This window comes from Chelonoidis abingdonii, chromosome 24 (genome assembly GCF_003597395.2).
Source record: "Chelonoidis abingdonii isolate Lonesome George chromosome 24, CheloAbing_2.0, whole genome shotgun sequence".
Classification (NCBI taxonomy): Eukaryota; Metazoa; Chordata; order Testudines; family Testudinidae; genus Chelonoidis; species Chelonoidis abingdonii.
Window position 1 is genome coordinate 26,676,632 of NC_133792.1, and position 16,216 is coordinate 26,692,847.

At 42.1% G+C, this 16,216-nt stretch overlaps 1 protein-coding gene across 3 annotated transcripts; it reads right to left on the reverse strand.

The window, feature by feature from the left end:
* On the reverse strand, positions 1-16,209 carry SLC2A8 (solute carrier family 2 member 8). Of its 3 annotated transcripts, none has more exons than XM_032780800.2 (11): positions 16,123-16,209; positions 15,593-15,745; positions 12,972-13,134; positions 11,934-12,140; positions 10,694-10,793; positions 8,176-8,387; positions 6,161-6,307; positions 4,395-4,503; positions 3,081-3,254; positions 1,408-1,553; positions 1-1,235 (listed from the first exon to the last, which is right to left on the reverse strand). In XM_032780800.2, exons 2-11 carry the CDS (start codon positions 15,691-15,693, stop codon positions 1,089-1,091), a joined length of 1,506 nt encoding a protein of 501 aa, XP_032636691.1. In that variant the 5' UTR covers positions 15,694-15,745; positions 16,123-16,209; the 3' UTR covers positions 1-1,088. The 3 variants fall into 3 exon arrangements, with proteins under 3 accessions (XP_032636691.1, XP_032636692.1, XP_032636694.1); XM_032780801.2 differs by lacking the exon at positions 16,123-16,209 and adding an exon at positions 16,080-16,099; XM_032780803.2 differs by lacking the exons at positions 3,081-3,254; positions 16,123-16,209 and having other exon boundaries at positions 15,593-16,077.
* Positions 16,210-16,216: the final 7 nt, after the last annotated feature.

Below are 16,216 nucleotides of genomic sequence, written 5' to 3' on the forward strand. Positions count from 1 at the left end.
TTCTTGTAAAAAGTGTTCAGTAAGCTACTTAATCAATAATAGCAAATGTTATGGAAGCAGAACAGTGTATAAACAGCAGCTGTTAAGAAAGTACTACATAAAATGTGTATAGTTCGAGTAGCACAGGTTTAAGTAGTGTCAATGCAAGGTGAGGCTAGTCTTGATTATAGGGTTCTAGTCATAATGGCCAACTGTACTGAGATGGAAGTCTCCCACACAAGGGAAGTAAATACAGCAACAGTCTCATAATTGAACAGTTGATTAGGGTTTCTGATGTGTAAGTAGTATTTTTTCCCCCCCAAGGCCCAAAAGCTTTTTCAGCAGTTTGGCAAACTGAGCAGAAGCAACACACCTTCCATTGTCTGGTCAAGTGTTAGCACCTCTGAAGATATTTATTTGAAAATGCTCTATTTTAGCCTGCTTTTCCCACAAGATTACAACTACATATCATGATATGTTTCCCTGAGGTGCTCAAACCCCCTCCTGACATTAGGGCTCTTAGAGGATGTTCAGCAATTAATCAAGCACACAACATCTGAAGAAGGCTGATGGCTAGTGCATTAGTTACAGGACTGTTGTACTCACCAATGGCCTGGACTTTGTTCAGTAGTCAGGCCACAACCCATACAAGCATAGATGAAGACAGTGGAAGAATCAAAATATGGTATGAAGTTAATGCGGGTCAGGCAATGAGAGACAACAAACAGCATATCAGCTAATCCATTAAAAGCAGTTATTCAGCCTTCATAACTAATCTACAGTAGGTAAAGGGAATATTGGAAAGAGAAAAACAGTGACAGCCCAAATGAAGCTCCAAGGCCTGGGAAAAGGAGAGAACTCATGTATCACAGTGAATTAGCACAACCTGCTGCTTTGTAAACCTGAAAGAAGCTGAATGCATACATGCATATGAGAACAATGTTTTGGTTCTCCACAGTGCAATTCAGATTTTTGCCAAAGTTAAACCATGTTTAACCATATCATGAATTCACGTGCAGCCTATTAACCCAGAGGATGTTTCTTGGAAAAGTTTAGGCAATAACACTAACAGTAACCTAATAGGAAACTTTCCTACAGGGTAAAGAACTTCAGGGTGCAGGTGATCTTCGGAAGTGAGCCTCTATTTGTTCCAATGTCCTTCCTTTTGTTTCAGGCACATACAGGACAGTAAAAGTTACATTTAGAATACAGAAGACAGAGAAAAGCCAGAAAGTGCCATAGGACGTCAGGAAGCCCTGAAAGAAAAAGAAAATTATTATGAGAAAAAACAAAGCTGCATAGGACTACCCGCAATACCTCATTACCAGGGAAGAGCATAGCTGAGTGATTTGCCAACAGCATTGTTCATCAACCTTCACCATGAATCAGAAGCGGTAAGGCTCATAATTGGGGTTACATGGTGCTTACTGTAAGATCATGAAATTCCTTGGTTATTAAAAAAGCCATAAACCAGTTTGTTAAGACACAGGCACCGCTGGATATCCCTCTAGCTTTAAGTGGGAATATTTCAGACATCACCAGCCACGGAATGGGACCCCAGCCAAGGGCAAAACCTGAAATTGAAAATAAAGGTGAAAATAAACTTGTTTTGCATTTAAAGAAGCAAGTTGTGAATGATCCCAAAGCCTCTTCTGTGATGTGTTAATTCTACCCCAACTCTAACTACTGTCCTCTCAGACTGCTGTAGAGGGAACATTTCATTTAGAAAGCAGTACTGATATGCATACTCCAAAAACTGGTATATACTTGTTGCAACAATACCTCAAAATTATTAACGCCACTATCTGATAACACGCTTAGATAAATGAGAGGGGGGTTTTGTTTGTTTGTTTTTGTTACCCCTCTCTGAAGTGGAGGTTTCTTCACACTAAATCTACATTTTTAACTTCAATTGCCCTGCACTACCTAAAAGTTACCTCACTTTGACTGGTGCAGGAAAAAAAAAAAAAATGTTTCTGGTTGTGAACACAGTTAAAACACACCACATATCTAAGTGCAATATCTAAGAATATGGTCCAGGCTGATTAATCCATATCCTACACCAGGGGTCTCAAACTCAAATGACTATGAGGGCCACATGAGGACTAGTGCATTGAACCAAGGGCTGCATCACTGACACTCCCCCTTGCTGCCTCTGGCCCCACCCCCACTCCACCCCTTCCATTAGGCCCTGCCCCTGCCCTACCTCTTCCCTGCCATCCCCACCCCAACGCTGCCCCCAGGGGGTGCAGAAAGGGTGCAGCAGGGGCTCAGGACAGGGCATTGGTGGGTGGGGTGCAAGAGGGTGAGGAGTGCAGCAGGGGCCTCAGGGCAGGGAGTGCAGGAGGGATGGGGGATGTGGCAGGGGGCTCAGGGCGGGGAGCTGGGGCGAGGCTCCAGTCTGGCGCCGCTTACCTAGAGCAGTTCTGGGCTGGCAGCGGTGCGCACGGGGGCCAGGGCAGGCTCCCTGTCTGCCTGCCCTGGCCCCCTGCTGCTCCATGCCAGGAAGCAGCTGGAACCTCTTCCTGCAGCCCCTGGAGGAGTGGGGGCTCAAGGTTCCATGCATGCGCTGCTTTTGCTGCTCCTCTAGGTACCTCCTACGAAGCTCCCATTGGCTGCTGTTCCCTGTTCCCAGCCAATGGGAGCTGCGGGGGACGGTGCCTGGAAGGAGGCAATGCAGGAGCCCTCTGCCTCCTTCCCACTCCCCTCTGGCCCAAAGGGGTGTGCTGCCAACTGCTTCAAACAGCAGTGCGGGGCTCACAACGCCACAGGGGGCAATCCTGCAGGTAGGCAGAGCTTGGCGGGCCACACGCAAGCGCCCTGTGGGCCGCATGTTTGAGACCCCTGCCCTACACCCTTTCAGGAGTCCCTGCTGAGCATAGTACAGACTGCAAGAGCACAGCATTATAGCTTGATCCCCAAGAAGTGTTGTGCTTTCACAACTCTTAGCTGAGTCAGAGGTCACAGTTGACCAGTACTATTATAAAGCCATACTCGAGAACTTCTGAGGAATACAGTACTCCTGTCTCAAGTGCTTTTATAGTTGTGGACAATTTTTTTTTTTTTTGTATAGCCCATGACTACAATACCAGACCACTCACCAGTGATGAACAGCCCCAAGCTCACTACAGCCAACCATGCTAGATTGTTTTCTGCTTCAATAGATGCTGAATTCAGTGTAGTCAGTATGTCAGGTTGTGATGAATTCTGAGGGTTTGGAAGGATCACTTTACAGTACAGCCCAAATGCTGCAGTGCTGATAGCCATAATGACCCCTGCAAAAGTAAAGAACCAACTGCAGATTTATTGCCACTTGGAAAAGATTTGTATCCGAGACACCAGAATCGGTAAATTAAATACAAAAACACAAGCCTCTTATGGACATTCCTCACATCAGCGCTTTGCCCACAATGATTGTATAAGAATAGCATCCTTAGAAACTACCTCTGGAACTATTTGGTACAGGCTGACTCAAGTGAGAGATCACCAAAAATAAATAAAATAGTATCTAGAATTACAACAACCTCAGCAATCACTGTGAATATACATACAATTACAGGATTCAAATATACTGTATACATATATGCATGTTAGAGGAACTGAATCCTGCTTGATATAATTAATACTACCAAACCTACTTGTGAAATAGGCACAAGTAAACAAGAAGTGTTCAATAATTTCAGAAGGCCATGGTACTTTAATGTAGCTAAGAAAGCAAACTGCTTCTTTGGAAAGCTCTCTCTTGCATCATCTGAAATGAGAGTTTATGATAATTATCTTTTGAAAGGAAGGAAGGCTCTCCAGTGCAGTGTGTAAGTTGTGATCACTTCTTCTAAATCACCAGACTAAGTCTGCAGAAGTTAAGTTTTAAAATAAGCCACTTCACTGCATAATTACAAACCTTCATGCAGTAGGCAAGCTAGGATATTTTTGGTATTACAAACAATATTGTTCTTAAAGGAGGACGTTTATCAATAGAAAGTACCTTTAAGCTTTTGCATATCTGACCCAAGTTTGGAATGTTAAAATGCAGGCAAGTTTTTGCATGATGAAAGATACTTTCATCATTGTCCCAGCCTTTAAATAAAAAGGCCTCAGAGTTTAGAAACTCATTGTACTGCTTCTGGAGCTTAGGTTCTCAGTTATTAACTGGCAACATGGAAGCAGGATTCCTATAATGTAGGATACAGAGGCAAGTTAAGGGCACAAAGCAGACACAGAAAGATGCAGGACACTGGAGAAGTCTGGACCTAGGTCTTTAACACCTTCAGTCACAGTCTCCAAAGAGAGAGATTCTTAAGTATGGTTTGGAGAAAACAAAATAGTGTCTAGATGTTTCCTCATCCATTCAGATTGATCTAAATCAGCTGTCTCATATGTATTTTATATTTTAAGATACAGGTTTTGTTTTTTACCTGAAAGAGAAAGCAGTACTTTTCGCCCAGTTTTATCTATAATAAGTGCAGCCACAGCTGTGAAAAACACTTGTATGGAACCCACAACAACAGAGGCCATTCTGCTGTCCTGAAAGTAAGAGAAAAGAAATCTGTAGAAGCAATGTCATGGTGTTCAGTAAGTGATTAGGATTTTCCAGTAATGCTGCAGGTAAAGAAATAAGCATATTTTGTATTGCTAATTTGTATGCAGTATTGATATCTTGGTCTGATCTCTGTATTAACGAACATACTGTGCTTCTGCACAGTACCTTTCATATGAGGATCAAAATGCTTTTCAATCATTAAGCCTCACCAGGTAAATTACTCCTGGGGGGATTCTGCACCAAAAAATTAAATTCTACAAAATTCTGCAATTCTCTTTTACAGTTAAGGTGCAGCTTGCAGAGCCCACATGATCCCTCACCCCATTCTCTGCCTACCAGACAGGTTGCGGGGGGGTGGGGGGGAACTCAGGGCTTCTCCCCGTGGATGGGGGGGCACTAGGGGCTTCTTCTGCACAGCAGGGATAGGAGTCTCGGGGTTTCAACCCCATGGCATGCGCCAGCCAGGGCTCGGTGCTTCATCTGAAGCCCAGAGGCCCCCCCCTCCCTGCAGAGCAGAAACCCTTAGCCCCACCACTCCGCCGCAGGGCTGAAGCTCCGAGCACTGGCAGGCACACCCCAGCTCTTGAACGTCTGAAGATTGTCATCTGCGCTCGGAGGGTCAGTAAGTTTGGCCACCACTACTGTAGATCATCCTGCTACCATAAGGTTCTGAATGGCCATACTGTGCAGATGAGAATTTCCTAAGTAGCCATGGATTATAACATTATAGCTCCATTACATGTTCAAGAGTGGCCAGTTGACTGTTCTGGGGCCTCAACTGTTTAAGTAAAGAGATGCTCCCTAAGCAGTGGCAAAGTCAGAAGCAACTAACAGGAATGTCAAGGATAGCAGCCCAGATGTCCAACTCAACCACTGCTCTTATTAATATACATGAAGTCTCAATTTTATTCATTTCATTCAGCAAATGAACACAAGATTGCTATTAGCAGCTGATTCTCACAAGCCTCTGTCACTGCCATACCTGTGGATGACCTGGAGATTATGCAAGAAACACAAAGGGAAATTGAGGCAGTGGAGGATGAATGCATGAAAGGAAGAAACAAAATCTGTATTTTTAAAGTTTGATTCTAACATGCAGAGCATATCTTTGTCAGTTAAACTGAAAACGGACACCAGCCAGAAGCACTTTGCATGAGGTATTAGCTTAAAAATAGAATTTAATTATGACTAGTAAAAATATCCTGATCTTTCTATAGAGATCCACTCCAGCAATTATTCCTCTCCATTGCTGTAATTTAGCTTTCACCTGACACAGCAATTTTACTTCCTCTGAAGCACACAATAGTAACCATGGCGAGAGAGATTCTGCGTGGCCCTATGACCAAGTGGGCTTCTGGCACCTTATACTACATTTCCTGGAAATGGAGGCAAAGTTGCTGACCAGCAGCCTAATATATATTATTTTCCTTGAAGAAACTGTTAATAAAACTAATCAACCAGAACAAGGACAGTGAGATGCCTGCATACAAACAAAACCACAGAGACAATGTTTTTCCATGACTTTAACAGATTCACCAAATTCATATATGGTTTCTGTTTGGTACTCTACTCAAGTGTAACATTCGGCTAAACTGCACTTATCTATTGTATTTTAGAAAGATTGAAGTGAACAATGCTTACCTTAAAATTAGCTTCTTCAAAGATAGTTTCTGCATAAAACATAATTGCATTAATCCCTGTTACTTGCTGGAAGAACATCAGTGCCACACCAATAAGAAATGGCTTGTAGATAGATGGATTCTTAAATTCAGCAACACTTAGTCTGTGCTATAAAGGAAGACATAGGCAAAGATTCAGTGACAATTATTTGATTTGCATAACTGAATGAAGAAGTGCTACCACTGAGATTCAGATCTATAAGACCATATTGTGATGCTACGTATAAGAAAGGTAGCCATTTATATTACCATTAACACTGTTATACAATTTCTGTAAATCTTGTACAAAGAATGTCATGTAAGGTAGCAAATAATAAAACTTTTCCATTGATAAGTATGATTATCCTGTTTATAAGCATTAATCATCTTTGTATCTGAAGTTATGAATATTGGCTATGTACTTGTATCTGAAACGTGTATTGTAGTCTGCCAAATAACTGCTTAGCCCTGATGTAAATCTGTGTGCTGAGGGCCCATCAGGGAAACTCCACTCTCCCAACAGGCCATTGAAGAAACTCATCCTGTCCAGATAGCATTTTTGAGGATACCTCAGACAGCAAGGAGCTAATGGCCACCCCCTGTGATGCAGCAAAACATGTAGGAGCTTGTGATACGCTTATGTGACCCTGGACTCCATCTTGGGACAGTAGCTTTCATATACAGGGGCTGTGGACTTTATTTGATATAGTAAATTTCCACGTACATGAAGGAGAATATAAAGACACCTCCATTTTGCTTCTTTCCTGCTCTAATTCTCTGGACTATAGATTTACAACAAAAAGAAACATCTTGAACTATGGACTGAGGACCTTCCAATCTTTTGGAAGTCAGAGAGATTTTACAAGCCAGCAGTCTATTCCATCACTGCTACAAACCTGATATAAGGACTTTGCAATCATTAGTATGTAAATAAATCTATTAACCATTTATAACTCTTTTCTTTTATTAATAAATCTTTAGTTGCTAAGGACTGGCTGACAGTGTGATATCTGGGTAAGATCTGAAATTCATATTGCCCTGGGGATGTGTGTGTTTGATCCTTTGGGGGTAGAAAGAACCTCACATACGGTGAAACGGGTTTTCAATAATCTCTCACTTTATTAGACTTGGTTGTCTGGATTGGAGCCAGGAGCTAGAATGCTTAAAGGGGACAGTGTTTGGCTTCTGGCTAGCCAGTCTGGTACTGCAGAAGCTCTTTTATTACCAGTTTGGTGAATCTAATTAATTAGAGTGTAAACCACCAGCTTTGGCGATTGCCCTATTTCTTGCAGGCAGTCAGCCCTGAGGGACATTGTCAGTGTGGTCTATCCCAGGCACTTGGTCACACACAAACAGAGCAAGTCTCCCATTTAAGTAATCTATTAAACTGGCATAATGAATGTGATTATGTTTGGAACAGCTTGAGAACTCTCAGTACTTAAATAATGCTGATTTCTTCTACCCTCAGTTCCCATTCTTATAACTGAACCATAGTATTTGGACACCTGCGGGAGCAACATTTGAAGCCACAGCAGGGAATTTAGAAAAACTGGGCATCAATTCCCTCTGAAGTTTCTGCCTGCCTCTCCTACTGCCCCATCACTCAGCCCTCACAAGATACCCAAATCCACAAACCCCTTTGTAAAACATGAGAGATTTATTGGTATTCACTTTCTACAAGTATCTACGAGTCCAAACTATAAAGACTTGTTTAGTAGTTTGGTCAATATGATCTCTAGAACAAATTGAGGGGACTAATCTGTGCTTTTATATATGAGACAAAGTGGGCAAGATCTTTTATTGTACCAACTTCTGTTAGTGAAGTAGACAAACTTTGGAACTATGCAGAGATCTTTAAGATCTGGGAAAGGTACTCAATTATTTCACTATTGTCTCTGACCACACAAAGTATGTAATAACCATAGCATATTTAACTACATTTCTTCTTTACTGAATAAAAAAGGCTTTTAGTGTAACCCAGAACAAAATCTTCGTCACCTGCTCCTCAGCATGAGTTTCAATCTGCCTGCATTCCCATTCATGGTCCACCTCTGATCCCCGCAGAAACTGTAAAGCAGCCATAGCTTCAGTGCGTTTTTTCTGTTTCAGCAGGAACCTAGGTGTTTCAGGCATGAAGGACATGAACACGAGCATTATGCAAGGTGGGAAAGAACATAGCACAGCCAGCCAGCGCCATCTGAGTGCCATTCCTAAGGCAGGAAGGGGATGGAACATAAATGAAGAGAATCAGCTGACATTTGTACACATTATAGTGAGCTGCACTAGCTTTGCTGATAAAGCAATTTGTGTACATTTTCCCCTTCCTCAAGAGTGGTTCCCTGAGCATGTGCCGATTCTCTTCCTGAAGTCTGGAGAAGTTTCACTATCCCTGCCTCCCAAATAGCCAGCATGTATGTGTCCAAAAAATTTTTTCCAAATCAACCTAATTTCCGTCTTTGATGGGGTTACTGGTCAAGTGGATGGGAAAAACCAGATGTGATACATCTTAATTTTAGTAAGGCTTTTGACACAGCCCTATACAACAATCTCCTAAGCAAACTAGGGAAATATGGTCTAGATGGAATTACTAGAAGATGGATGTAAAACTGGTTGAAAAACCATACTCAGAATAATATCAATGGTTCACTGTCAAACTGGGAGGACGTATCTAGTGGGGTTCCACAGGCATCAGTTGTGGCTCCCCTACCATGCAATATTTTAATTAATGACTTGGATAATGAAGTGGGAAAAAAAAGGGAAGGAGAACCGGGAGAACTACAGACCGGTCAGTCTCACCTCAATCCCTGGAAAAAATCTTGGAGCAGGTCTTCAAGGAAACCATTTTTAAGCACTTGGAGGAGAGGAAAGTGATCAGGAACAGTCAACATAGATTCACGAAGGGCAGTCATGCTTGACCAACCTGACTGCCTTCTATGATGAGATAACTGGCTCTGTGGATATCGGGAAAGCAGTGGACGTGATATATCTTGACTTTAGCAAGGCTTTTGATATGGTCTCCCATAGTATTCTTGCCAGCAAGTTAAAGAAGTATGGATTAGATGAATGGACTATAAGGTAGATAAAAAGCTAGCTAGATTGTCAGGCTCAATGGGTAATTATCAACAGCTTGATGTCTAGTTGGCAGCCGGTATCAAACAGAGTGTACCAGGGGTCGGTTATGGGGCTGGTTTTGTTCAACATCTTCATTAATAAACTGGATGATGGGATGGATTGCACCCTCAGAAAGTTCACAGATGACACTAAAATGAGAGAGAGATGGGGGAGAGGTAGATACGCTGGAGGGTAGAGATAGGGTCCAGACTGACCTCGACAAATTGGAGGCTTGGGTCAAAAGAAATCTGATGAGGTTCAACAAGGACAAGTGCAGAATCCTGCACTTAAGACAGAAGAATTCCATGCACCGCTACAGGCTGGGGACCAACTGGCTAAACAGCAGTTCTGCAAAGAAGGACCTGGGGATTACAGGGATGGTCTAGACAGTATTTGGTCCTGCCATGAGGGCAGGGGACTGGACTCGATGACCTCTCGAGGTCCCTTCCAGTCCTAGAGTCTGAATCTATGACAAATTGGAACGAGTCCAGCGGAGGGCAACGAAAATGATTGGGAGCTGGGGCATATGACTTATGAGGAGAGCCTGAGGGAACTGGGGTTATTTAGTCTGCAGAAGAGAAGAATGAGAGGGGATTTGCTAGCAGCCTTCAGCTACCTGAAGGGAGGTTCCAAAGAGGATGGAGCTCGGGCTGTTCTCAGTGGTAGCAGATGACAGAACAAGGAGCAATGGTCTCAAGTTGCAGTGGGAGAGGTCGAGGTTGGATTGTAGAAAACACTATTTCACCAGGAGGGTGGTGAAACACTGGAATGGGTTACCTAAGGAGGTGATGGAATATCCAACCTTAATGGTTTTTAAGGCCCAGCTTGACAGAGCCCTGGCTGGGATAATTTAGTTGGTGTTGGTCCTGCTTTGAGCAGGGGGTTGGACTAGATGACCTCCTGAGGGCTCGTCCAACCCTAATCATCTATGGTTCTATGATTAGAGTTCAAAAGAACTGTGACAAATTGGAATATTGGTGTGAATTCAGCAAGATGAAATTCAGTAAGGACAACCACACCACTAGGCACATTTAGTCTTGAGAAAAAACAACTGGTGGGACCTCATAACAGGTCTTCCAATATGTCAAAGGCTATTATAAAGAGGACCGTTCTCCATGTACACTGAAGACAGAAGTAGTAACATGCTTAATCTGCAGCAATGGATATTTAGGTTAGCTATTATGTAAAATTTTCTAATTTTAAGTGTTCCAGAGCTTATCTACAGTCTTTCAAGAAAGGTTGTGGAATCCTCCATTGGAGGTTTTTAAGAACAGGTTGGACAAACACCTGTCAGGGATGGTCTAGGTTTACTTGGTCCTGCTACAGCAGAGGGGACTGGATTTGATGACCACTCAGGGTCCTTTCTAGCCCAACAGTTCTATGATTCTATAACTAAGTGCAATACCTGCAGCATAAGCTCCCAGTATACCAGTCACCACCATCAACTGAACACATGAGCCAAGTGTTCCTCGAATTTTTGAGTGGGATATTTCAGAAATATACACCTAAAAATGCATAATTAGAAAATATTAACAAAAAAGTTTTAAAAAGTAACAGCTGATATTGAAAATAACTTTTTAAAATACAGCCACATTGTTCCAACATGAATCATAAGCAGCTACACTGGAATGACTAAAGCCAGCAGTGTTACTTTTGGGAATTTACATTGATTCCATGAAAGGCTCTGCCAAAAATACTAACAAACGTGTCAAAAATTAACAGAAATCAAAATGCCACAGCTTGCCTAGAGGAAAATAAGTTAGCATCCCGGAAATGGATGCTGAATGTGAACTACAAAATAAGTCCACAATTCTGGTAACAGATACACAGAGATGGAGCCCCAGACAGCTCCACTGGGATCCTTTCAGAACTATGAATTACTAGATCTGCTCACCAAGGAGGACAAAAGGGAAGGGGGAGGGGTGAAGGTAGGGGAAACTGAGGGGAAAACTAGTGTGTGCGCGCGCGCATGCATGTGTGCGCATAGGGAAAAAATGAAAGTCAGGAGATAACAGTAAACTGGATGTATACATTCTGCCTGCTTTGCACTGCTCCAAAAAATGTTGTAATGCAGCCACAGCCTAGTAGCAAATCTGACCCAAAGAATTTAAAAAGTTTTAGAAAAATATTAAAAATTGAAGATATGTAGTCTGTTTTATTTACTCTTTATATATTAAACAAATGTTAAGGACAAGGAAATTCCTGGACAAAACCTAAGTTAAAATGGAGTGAAGACTGAAAATAATTGAATAATAATAAATAATAATAACAGAGTGTTACAGTGATGCACTAACAACAAGTATTATAAACCTGGGAAATTCAGAGTTAACAGTAAACTGAAAAGAAATCCAAACATACTGAGGACTGGAAATGCCATTGGGAAACCCAAATCATCTAAGTTTTGCCTTTCAGAGAGACACCAAGAGGAAATAAATGTAATCCATCTTAAAAAGTCAATGCTATTTAATATAGAAGACCACAAACACTAATATGTATGATAATAGTCATATGGTTATTGCGTGGTGTCACTATAGGGTAGAGTTAAGGTTGTATGGGTGCCATAGCTGTGGTTTTAAGGTTATATCTCATGCAACATTTTTCCAGACTATGCTGAATAAATAAGAAATAGAAACTGTTTCACTTACTGGAACAACAAGTGAAGTAATGCCACTGGCTAACCCAGTCAATATTCGTCCAATGTAAAGCATCCAGACATTCTGGGCGGATATGATAATTGTAAACCCAGAGACATATGGTATTGAGCACAGCATCAAACTCAGCTTCCTCCCAACTTTATCCACCATACAGCCTCCCAGTATTCCTCCAGCAGCAGCTCCTAATGTTACTACAGACTTCAGAAAATAAGCACACACAAATAGATAAATGACTATACATTCTGCAGCCTTTCCAAAAATTAATCGTTGCTTTTTGGTTTAAAAGATGATGTACGGAAGCCATTAGACTAAGGGACAAAGACTAGCCTACCTAACCATTCATAAACTAGTGCAATTCCCAAAGATCATTAATCCACTTCAAAAGGATGGCAGATCAGTTTTAGGGTGAGAGCGCGCGCGCGTAAGTAAACATTAAAAGATATTGCAGGAGAAAAGATATATAGCTATATAGTCAGTTAAAAACAGAACCACCATGCATGCATCTTTTTAGAAAGTAAAACTTAAGGTTCGAGAGTGGCCAGCTTGACTGTTCTGAGGCCTCAACTGTTTAAGTAAAGAGATGCTGCCTAAGCAGTGGCCCAGCAAGCTGTTACAACATGCTTTGCTCTCAATATAGCACAATTTCATTTAGCAATGAGAGAGGGGAGCTCAGTCTCCAGGGCCCATTTAATCTTTGGACATTCTATTGAAACTGCCAAGAGCAGGCCAGTTAATGCCAAGTGTGATGAGTTCATAGAATGAGGCAAAAAACTCTAAATTAATTTCACAGACTACCAAACTGCCATTAGGTGAAAACAACTTTCAGTCACTCAGATTTTTCACTAAAATTTGAAAAAATTACCTAGAACTGAAAGAGTACATATTCTATTATTAAATCCAAGCTGCCTAGTCTCATACAAACAGATAGTTTTCTCAAAATAGACCTGCCCCACAACTGAAAACGCATAAGGAATTTTTTCTTACCAAAATCAGTCACACATTATTATAATGCATCTTGCAGAGACTTACCCCAAACCATGATGCTTCGTGGGTGTCTAATCTTAATTTAGAGTCACTAATTTTCTTCAGATCAGGAATAGCTGGTGAACTGTAACCTAGGACAAATCCAAAGCTGAGGGGTCCCAAAACAGCAGCAAAGGTGGCCAGATATAGCTTTCTGTTCTGGACTTTGCTGTAAAAGAGCCAGGAATGAGTCAAACAGAAATTCTGCATGTGTATACAATTGTTGGTTCTCATATTACTGCAAAAGCCAAAAAAAATTCTGTTTTATAATATGCTTTATATGTACAAATTGTGTGACTTGGTCAATCAAGTATGTAAATAGATCAGTTCAATGTTTCAGAATCCTCAGTGCAAGCCATCAGACAGTCTCAATCCAGGTAAGAATCTGGAGATGTCTGAATACTTAAATTACCTTTTTTTTGTGTGTGTGTTCCAGAACACACAATTTAAATTGCCTATTTTGGTATCATCTTAGGGAGAGTTAGAAGTAGAGAAGGCTATCAAGGTAGTAGCAAGTGAGATTAGAACCTGAACAAAACAAACTGAAATCTCTCTTTTCAATAAGTTATCACTCAATCATAATTTAAAAAATGGTGAAATCCTGGTGCCAACTAAAGTCAATTGGAGTTTTTCCATTGACTTCAGTGGGGCCAGTATTTCAAGCTATAAGTCAGAGTCTACAGCCTGGGATCACAGCTAAAATAAAATATAGTCATAGTGGGACCACCATAAAATCAATACTTGGAAGGGAACCAGTATGTCTATATGCACACATATTGATTTGGACTTGAGTTTACAGATGTTTAATTCTCTCAGTGCTAGAATTAGAAAGTGTTTCTAACCTTCCCCCCCCCCCCCCCCCCACACACACACACTGGCAAAGCCAGTTAAATTAGTAATAAAGGCAATGGCAATTTACCTACTTTTTTGGGGGGGAGGAATGGGAGGGGGTTACTGACTCATTTGGAATCAAACATTTCAGCTAGTTTAAGCACAAAACACAAAAAGCTTTCTTTTCTTAAAAAAGTTTCAAACCATAGCCACAACTTGTCAGCTGATTCTCCACAGAAACTGCTGATATGACTGAGAGAACTGCATCAGTTATCTTCCCACCCACTCACAATCTCACAAACCCTTTTATTTTCAGAAGTGTGTCAAAACCTTATCTTCACTATTTCACAGTAACCTGTATTTAACATGAGATTAAAAGTATGCAAGAGAATTCAAAACTTTCCACCTCTGCTCTAAACATATTTCTGCAATCAGATCCCATCTCTAAGCTATTTTGATTTTAGACTGGAAGGTTTACTAGTTCAAGGTGGGTCTGGATACAACAAAAAAATCTCCAAGCACTCAAAGCCAACTTTCTGCTTATATGTTTTTTCAGTCATCCTCTAACTCCTACTTACTTTTGTAGCAAGACAAAGTCCAACTTGGACTATTTTTAAACTAGAATCAAAACGTTTAGAACTTAAAGATATCTTTCTAGCCATACTTCTTAACATGCTTTTCAAAAGATGAGTAAAAATATGACAAAATGACTTCACTAAGGTGATATCAGAGTGGCAAATCTGGAACAGAACCCACATCTCCCATGGCCCAGTCCCAATCCATCAGACCATAGTGCCTCCAGGTTTTACTCCTTACTCTGTTGCTTTCAAGACCCCACTCTCTTCTCTTTAGCTATAGTGTCTCTTGGAAGTCAAACAAACAGTCTATTCAGAATCCTGTTACAAACATAATTACATCAACCTTGTCTTGAAGGGCCTACACTTGCTCATGACCCACTACAAGACTTGCCTTGCCTTCACCACTGCTTCTGTTCCTATTTAACTTAGCAAGCTCTTTTCCCCAAAACTGCATTTTCTCTGACCCCCTTCTCCTTCGTATCAGGTCCTTCATACTATCGTATCAGTTCACTAGAGCAGGCTGCCCTCATAGTTTTTAAGGCCAAAAGGGACTATTATGATAATCTGATCTGACCTTCAGCATCACACAGGTGACAGAATTTCACTAGAGTGATTCCAGCCTCAAGCACTTTTGGTTGAGCTAGAGCATATCTTTTAGAAGACATCCAGATGTACAGCCAATCCCTTTCTAAGTGTTGGTTAAAACTTACCTCCTTAGCTCCATTTTCAGTCAGTCAGATGTCAACCAGCTTTCCTCACTGATTCTTATTCACACCCGCCTATTAGGCACTCTACTCTGCTGTGCCCAGAACTCATACTGTGACATTCTTCCATATTAGTCACTGCACTTGCCGCTATGCCTCAGGAGAGAGTTGCAGGAATGCCACATTATAAAACTATATTGTTTGAGGCCTTCTATTTTGTTTTGTGAGAGCAATGTCAAAAAAACGTTTTTAACTAATTGACAAATTCAATAAAAATAGGAAAAAACTTAAATGAGAGCTAAAGTCTGGATGGAGTCTAGTCAGAAGCAAGATCAAATATTCCGAAGCCAAATGGCATGTAGGCTAGAGCCCCACGTGGGAAGAAGCAAGCCAAGTCTCTGAAAAAACTTGACTGGAAACATCAGAGTAGGGAGGGCAGTCACACACTGACACTTTGTTACTACTCAGCCAGGAACTCCAATGTCTCCAGCTCAGAAAAAGCAAAGGCTCTTACCTCAGGTAGGCATCCAGCACAGGGACGCTCTCAGCAGGCAGCAGCCATTGCTCACTTGGCTTCCTGGAGCTCAACAAGGGTTGGGATTCCTCAGCAGCCATCTCGAAAGTAGCGCTGTCCTGGCAACGGCAGTCTGGTGAGCCTGGCCTCAGCCTAGTGAAATAAAGGGACAAGCAACAGTAGAAACGTCACTAGACTACGGTAGGTGTGGCGAGTTACAAGCCCCTCTCTGTAGGGCTAGGGAGGGGAGGGAGAACCCAGAGCTCAGGACAAGAGTCTACGGAGCGCAGGAATAGGTGCCCCACTCGCGGGGGGGGGGGGCGCTATTCACTCTGCAGCGATGGGCGCCAGCCCAGCGCTCCCCATATGCACCACGCAGGGAGGGGACAGCAGCTGCAGGACTGGGCGGATAGCGCCCCCTCCCCCGGATCCCTCAGAGGGGAACCAGCTACCGCGCGTAAGAAGCCTGACGCGCGCCGGCCCTCACAGTTGAGGCTCCAGATACTGAGGGAACAGAGTGAAGGACCGACCGTCCCTTATAACCAGTCCCCCGCACGGCGTTTCCGGGGATTTTCTAGGCGTGGAGGACTAGCGAGCTCTATGGGTCTAGCTCTGACATCCGGA